This window comes from Aristolochia californica, unplaced genomic scaffold, assembly GCF_029961685.1.
Source record: "Aristolochia californica isolate CCGP_79_NKW_82.1479 unplaced genomic scaffold, dmAriCali1.0.hap1 SCAF_10, whole genome shotgun sequence".
Lineage (NCBI taxonomy): Eukaryota > Viridiplantae > Streptophyta > Magnoliopsida > Piperales > Aristolochiaceae > Aristolochia > Aristolochia californica.
The window spans coordinates 22867477-22875476 of record NW_027181771.1 but is presented as its reverse complement, the minus strand read 5'-3'; the positions used below and the strand labels follow the sequence as shown (position 1 = coordinate 22875476).

Below are 8000 nucleotides of genomic sequence, written 5' to 3'. Positions count from 1 at the left end.
CTAGAAATTTCCTTTGAAGGATTTTTAAACTACACAACATACTTAAGGCATATAATAGGTAACTTGAGTGTTTGTTATCATCAAAATTATCTCAATGGAGATCTTAAGACCAACATTCCCTCCATTTTTATGATGATAAACATTCATAATTTTATAGTAATACAAATGTTATGAGTGCATAAAATGAATACAAAAGTTTTCTTTGAGGAATTTTTAAACTACATAACATACTTAAGCCATATAATTGGTAACTTGAGTGTTTGTTATCATCAAAATTATATCAATGGGGTTCTTAAAACCAACATTCCCTACATTTTTATAGCAGACACTCATAAGTTTTTAGTGATACAAATGTTATGAATGCATAAAAGGAATACCAAATACAAAAATCAAACTCTTTCATCTTAACTCCCCAAAGTTCAATGCTATGTTCACTTTGGGTGGGTTTTTATACGTTCACTCCAAATTTTCTCCTCCTTTTGATATCATTAAATTTTATAACGGAGACTATAGGTATGCTCCCCTTATAGTGATGCTCCCCCGACGTCGTGCAATGGTCTCTCTCTGGCTATTGCATTCTACTACCCCTAAGATATGTACATTAGCTTGTAATTGTACTCCCCCTTAAATTTTACCCTCCCTTTATTTTCATGCTTTCAAGATTTCTGAAGTGATCTCAAGTAATATCACAATAAAAACACAACTCTCTTTTTAGGGATCTTGGGACTACATGTCTCATTTCATACTCACAAAACCATACACAATGACTAAAACACTGGTCAAAATTGTTAGTCAATTTTCACTTCTGAAGCTGAGCTAGCAAGGCTCTACTTTCACCTAGATTTACTAAGTGGTTCCCTAGAAGCTAATTTTCAAGACCCTTGTCTAGAGTGTATAACCCTTTTGGGCTACAGTTTCTCGTTCTTTACCCTACTGCTTCTTTCTCCTTTTCAATTTTCTTACCAACTATGCTCATTTGACACTCTTGGTCTCATGACCAACTTTCTCAACTTGAGATGACTGCTTCATCTCTTTTATGCACGACCCTTCATTTGGTTTCATTCACATTTCTCCCAAATTCTTCTATAAACTAGCCCTAGGCTCCATTTCTTTCACCATACTCTATATAGTTCCTTTTGAGCCTTTAGTTTTTCATTTGCAGACATCAAATGAGATTTTGGGATTTTAGGTTTTCAACTTATCTCATTTCTGCGGCTTCTTTATTTGATGGCATCTATCTCAAACTCCTTATGAGGTTGCTTTCTTCTTCTTTTACTACTCAAAAAAGATCTGCTGATTTTATAATATGAGTTCTATCTCATTTCTTCATTCATGCTTCTTGCACACTATTCATTGCCTTAATTTACCCTATAGACTCAAAACATTATAGCAAACAAATCACAAAATCTCACATATATATTGATGGATTTTAAAAGAAATTCAGCCAAAACATTTATTATATCCAAGATGAATCTCATCATCAATGATTTTAAAATAGATGATATTCAAGATGAGAACATCTCTATGAGACTTTCTTACTCTCCCAAACTTACTACTAGTTTGAAACCAAAAGAAATGAAAAAGAAGATATTGAATTGCTACATTGGGAACTCTAATGATTTAGAATATGCAAGACTATTCAAGAAATAAAACATCTTTATGAATAATTTTCACTTCTATTGCCTTTAGACCAAAAATTCTTAGCTAAGGTGTAGTTTTGGATAAAATTGAAAAGTCACGTACAAAATAATAATTTTCATTTCTAATTATGGTGAAAGGATATCATTGTTATGGGATACTACACTTCCCATTACAATGATATCCTTTCACATTAATTAGAAATGACAATTATTATTTTGTAGGTGACTTTTCAATTTTATCCAAAACTACACTTTAGCTAAGATTTGTTTAATCTTTTTAATTTAACTTGCTATAATTAGCAACACTAAAAAGTTGACGAGGTGGGTAATGTGTTACGTATCAACCACAAGAATTGGCATAACTGGTAATATCTGTATCATTACATCTAATATGCATCTTTTGTTGGATTGTATTAGTTATGTATCATCTTTCAAAGCTAATATCAACACACCCAAAGTCCAACACATATTACTCGATACATGAAATAAGTGACAAGGGCATCCCTTGGTACGAGGACTAAATGATCGAGATCCAAAATGATGTTTTTAAGTGTTTCAGAAGAGAATCACAAAAGGCATCCCATTAAATTTCATGTATGGTCTTCCTCAACCTTGTCTAGGATAGATAAAGGTGGTGATTGTGAAGCAACCAGATGATGAAGGTGAGAAAATTTAAGCAATCATGGAAGATTTGGGCAGACACTTCCATGCTCAAGAACAAGTCTTCAAACCACCAACAGAGGAACAAAAAGAATTGCTTGAATTGAATCAGTGTGAAGACTAAGTATACAAGGGTTTACATAGTTTTTCAAAACCCCACAAAAAATAAATACAAAGGTCTATAATTCCACATGTTGAAGTGTCTTAGTGTCAACTAGGTGTCTTTAAAAATTTGTACAAATCAATGGGTTGTTCCTTCCATTCTTCTTCTACGATTCTTGGATCTTGATCCTCTTCACTTCAGTGATTCATTTGTCCTTGATTATCTCCCTTTTATTGAGTGATTTGTGAGGATAAATATCCTTGATTTATTTTTATTAATAGTATGATTTGTTGGAGAATCTTGAATAGCTAATTATGTTTGTGGTGGGTCCCTCGTGTGGATGATTGTAGGATAACTAATTATAGAAGATCCTTGAGGTGGCTGAGATTCATCCATGCATGAAGATGTCCCCCTTTGCATGGGTGTGAACCTCTCTTCTTATAGGTTTTCTTTTGGCATGATCTCTATGTTCATGATTCATTCCTTGGGCATGTCTTCTATGTTCATGTTTCTTCTTGTAGCTTTAGGTTGTGTAGTAGAGGGCAAGTGTAAGACTCTGGAGTAGAGATCCCACTCCCATGCATGTGTGTGCCACACTCACAAGAAAAAAATACAACAAATAACTAATTCCTATGGATTTTTCATCACAAAGCTAAAGCGTTAGAGTATCAACACTTGGCATGTGACTTAAGACAGAGTTTGGAAAGGATTTGTTCAAAGTAAACCTATAGGGTGTGAATAGGTTTACTAGAAAATTAAGAACTTTAAAATAATCAATCATAATCACATTCACAACAACTTTTATAGTGGTTCACAATCACTATTTTAGATTGTGGGTCTACTTCCAGGGATCTCTTACCTTGGAGTTAAAGGATCTACTCTGTAAAGCCAAACGACATCTACAAATTAGACCCACACAGGTTCAATTACAACACATTCCCCAAACAGTTAGGGGCTTATAGCTAGCAAACTCTAAATACATAACCTATAACAACACTTTTTTACACACAAGGACTTACAAAAATAACAGCAAGAACAATGACATCAACAACAACACTTGCCCACATAAAGACTTACGGAAACAAAAACACCTACCTAGACAAGGTCTTATGGCAATAGCAAAATACTTGCCCACATTGAGTTTCATGGCAAGAACAACACTTGTCCACATAGGGACTTATGACAACATTAAGTATAGATGCTTATCAAGTTAACAAATGACTACGTAGCAAAGGTCTCTTGATTTTCAATCATGGCTAAGTGTTGAGCATAGGTTGACTCCTATGTTATTTTTTATGATAACAAAACCTAATTAATCCAAAATTTTGAAAAACTGAGTATTCATCTATTTCACCATCAAGAGTCAATGCATCTCAAGGTTTAAAACTTCAAAACGATCAAGCCTACACAAGATCTCGAGCATAATTGAAGGACATCACTAGCAGAAGCACCCACAAGGAAGAAGACAATGAGAAGACAATAGTTCAAATGTAAAAGTTAAATGTCCATACTCAGTCACAATGGAAGAGAGTATTCTTAAACTCCCTTGGTTAAGTGCAATTTGAAATTGAAGCTTTAAGTCATAAAATGCATATAGATATATTTAAGAACATCATGAACATCACTTAGAACTTGTGAGAGAACTTAGAGAAAAACATTCTCATGTTTTAAATGTCAACATAGTTGAACTGACACTGGAAAGATTGATCATCTAGAAGTGTAGGGGCAAGAAATATAAAGCATGATTGATAAACCATAGTCGATTGATCCACCATCCAGAACATGGCCATTTCATGCTATAAAGCATGATCAATCATCCCATTTGGTTGATTGATCAATTCTACCCAGGCAAACAAATTTTACATGGAATGATTGATCACCCCACCTGATTGATCGATAAGACAGAATCTTGCCAATCAAACAGAATATTGCCAGTCAGGGAGATAAAGCATGACTGATCATAGGAAATGCACTAATCGATCATACTTGTATTGCATAGTTAGAAGAAATTCTGATTGATCGATCATCCCCTAGTCAATGATTGGGCAACTTAATTTTTCTGGAAAAACGGTAATATATTGATCAATCAGTCCCTCGATCAATATGTCACTGTCAAATAAAAAAGTAGTTGTTATGATCAATTGAACAATCAATCAAAGTACTGATTTTTTGAAAACGGGCAAAAAATGTCTAGTTCGATATTGGGAAAGTTTTTAATACCCCACCAAACATTGTATTAAAAATTTAATGAGCATTTATTGGAAAATATCCTAAGATTTTACTCTCAATCTTGCAAAATCTCTTAAAAATGCTTTAGAGTGAAAGAGTGAGTCGGAGTCTTTCAAATTCCATGTCTCTTTCCATCCCATCCGTGCTTTCATATAGTCAAACTCCTTCGATCACTTCACATTGTGTTGTCAAGGAAGAGGAAGCTTGGATCTCTCAAGGAGAATGATCTCTCCAAGTAAGGGTGTACATTTTTCATTTATTTTTACTTAAATTTGTGAAAGGTTCATCTAGAACCTATAGAATCAAGATACAAAGGGCCTCCTAGAGCTAGAATCTAGTAGCAATCTCTTGGGAAGATTGGTGTTGTAAAATAAATGTATTGAGCTATAAGTGGCTTAAAGAGAGCCAAAATCTCTTTATGTAATTTCGGCTATTAGAGATTTTGAATAGTGAAATTTCCCAAGCAATGGTTCTTGGGCAGTGAATACCAATAGGAGAACATCAATAACAAAAAAAAAAAATGTCTCCTATGGTGTATGTATGGTTTGATTTAATTTTATGCATATTTTTTATTACACGTGCAACTTAATTTTTATTCGATATTCTCAATTCATCCTCCTCTTGAGAAGCCATTGAACCAACAATTGGTATCATAGTGGGCCAAACACTGAATTGAAATCAAAATCCTCTTGATTTTGAAAAAAAAAAATGGCATCTCAAGACAAATTGTTCCTTCCCGAAGAACATTATGCCAACTAGCCACTTTTGTTCAATGGAACAAACTATGGTTATTCGATGGTAAGAATGAAGTTCTTTCTTCAATCTATGAATTTGGAAATATAGCATGTAACCAAGAATGGTCCTTTTGAGCCTCAAAAACTTGAATATGGCCTTCCAATTGAAAATGAATTCAATGAGCTAACTAGGAAAGACAAAGAGCAGCTCAAGACAATCTCTAAGGCCTTAAACCTAGAACCAAATGAGTTCAACAGGGTCTCCACATGTAAAATTGTCAAGAAAATTTGGGATAAACTAGAAGTCACACATGAAGGAATCAGTAGAGTAAAAGACTCTAGAATTAGCGTATTGCTAGCCCAAGACAATGAATTCAAAATGAAACTAGGTGAGTCAATATTTGAGATGAACTCTAGGTTCACTCATATAATTAATGAGTTGAACAATCTAGGAGAAGAGACTTCCTTCTATAGACAAAATGACAAGCTACTCAAGGCACTTCCAAAGTCAAGAGAGACAAGGAAGATAACCTTGCATGAGAATGATAACTTTAGAACTATAAGCTCAGAAGAGCTACTGTGAATCCTTCTCACTTATGAGATGGAACCTCAAGATGTTGAGGAAGAGCAAGCTAAGAAAATTGCTCTTAAGGCCAAGATGAGTGTTGAAAGTAACTCTAGTGAAGAAAGCTCTGATGACGTAAGCTTCATCACTAGACATCTTTAAAGAATCTATAGGGAAAATAAGAATTTCATAAAAAGCCAATATAGAACTCAAAATGAAAAATTCTATAGGGAAACTAATGTTTGTTTTGAGTGTGGGAAACTAGGACATAGAAAGAACAAATATCCAAAGCTTGAAGAAAGAACCCCATCTACAAGCAAAAATCCCAAGAACAAAAAGAAGAAAGTCTTGATCTCAGCTTGGGATGAAGAAAAAAGTCTATTCATTGTCTAAACAAATATATAGAAAAATGCAATGCTCAATTACATGAGATTGCAAGGCTCAAAGAAGAGCTTGTTGTCATGAAGGGAGCTAATGAAATATATATATAAAATGCCTCAAGACTAAATGGATTGATAGACAAGCTACCATGTGATTGACTTGCATTTGAAAAGAAGAGTTTAGACTTAGAACATCAAGTCAAACTTCTCTCTCAAATCCACACCTAAGAAGAAAGTTGGAAAGAATAGTACAAAGCAAAACAATAAATTTTCTCCCATTCCTCACATTAGATGCCACTATTGCAATGAGATGAGTCACTATGATCACATTTGTGAAGTTAAGAATTAAAAAGGCATCAAACCCAAATCAACCAAAAAGGTTGTAGTAACCCAAAAGAAGTTGGGAAAACATGTTTAGAAGCCCAAATAAGCTAGAACCTCAAATGTTATCCCAAAGGGACCCAACCTAAAATGGATCTCTTAGGATTAAACTTTTCATGATTGTTGGAAGATAAGGCTCAAGCCCACACGACCAAGGAAGGCCCACATATCTAAGAGTATAATAAGATGGGCAAAACAACCAAAGAAGGCCCACAAGATGGGCCCAAGGCCATAATAAGTAGGACCTACAACGATTACCATGACTTGGCATCCTTATCACATCAGTTGGAAGATCAAGAAGGACTCAAGAAAGTATCTTTATCTAATGGTCACGTCCTAGAAGAGTTTTAGTTTGAGTTAGGTTTGTCTTTTATCTATATTGAGTTATTTAATTATGCTAGGACTTATCTTTCAGTGTTAGAGTTTGGGTGTAATTGGGACAAAGGTAGTTTTATTGTAATTGGACTCTACTACTTTCCTCTATTATAAATAGAGGTTCTTGTACACTGATTACAACAAGTAAATAAAGTTTTATCTTTCCATAAATTCAACAGTGATGTAGGTATGTCTCCAAGCCAAGGCACCAAAAAAAATTTGGATTTTTGATAGTGGTTGCTCGAGGCACATGACCAGTGATAAGAAGAAGTTCATTGAACTCAATCCCAAAGATGGAGGTCATGTAAGTTTCAGAGACAATAACAAAGGTACCATAAAAGGAATTGGTAAAATAAGTACCTCAACCTCTTTCATATCTGATTTGTATTATGTAGAAGGGTTGATGCATGACTTGCTTAACATTAGTCAATTTTTTATAAAGGAAACAAAGTTTCATTTGAAAAGGACAAATGCTTAGAAAGAAAGAAAATGATGAACTAGTTCTAGAGAGACATAGAAATAGAAATCTCTATGTAGTGAACATAGTCAATTTACCCTCAACTAGTGCCTTCTATTTGGGTGCAAAAAATGGATAAATCTTGGTTATAGCATAAGAGACTAGGAAATATAGGAATAAATTTCTTGAACAAACTAGCGAAAAAGAATCTTGTGAGAGGACTACCAGATCAAAAATTTGTAAGAGAGAGTCCTTGTGATACTTGCCAACTAGAAAAGCAACACAAAATTTATTTCAATGCCAAGAATATAGTTTCAACTTGTTGTCCACTTCAACTAATCCACATGGACTTAATTGGATCTACTTGAACAATAAGCCTAAATGGGAACCGTTTCACCTTAGTGCTAAGGGGGTAAGTGAGAGTCAAATAAAAGATGGTAGGAGAAAGGCTGCCAAATAATAAAAGGATAATATGG

The 8000-nt window shown here is 34.2% G+C and overlaps 1 protein-coding gene across 1 annotated transcript; it reads left to right on the top strand.

Moving 5' to 3' along the window:
• The first annotated feature begins 4440 nt into the window (after positions 1-4440).
• Positions 4441-5949, top strand: LOC137942915 (uncharacterized). Its single transcript, XM_068788637.1, has 2 exons — positions 4441-4473; positions 5476-5949. The coding sequence occupies exons 1-2, from the start codon at positions 4441-4443 to the stop codon at positions 5947-5949; spliced, it is 507 nt and encodes a 168-aa protein (XP_068644738.1).
• Positions 5950-8000: the final 2051 nt, after the last annotated feature.

Excerpts from the sequence above, each read along its gene's own strand:
- LOC137942915 (XM_068788637.1), top strand. The coding sequence starts at position 4,441 with ATGATTGGGCAACTTAATTTTTCTGGAAAAACG. Across the intron at positions 4,474-5,475 it reads TTAATTTTTCTGGAAAAACG|CATGTAACCAAGAATGGTCC; the intron begins GTAATATATTGA and ends TTGGAAATATAG.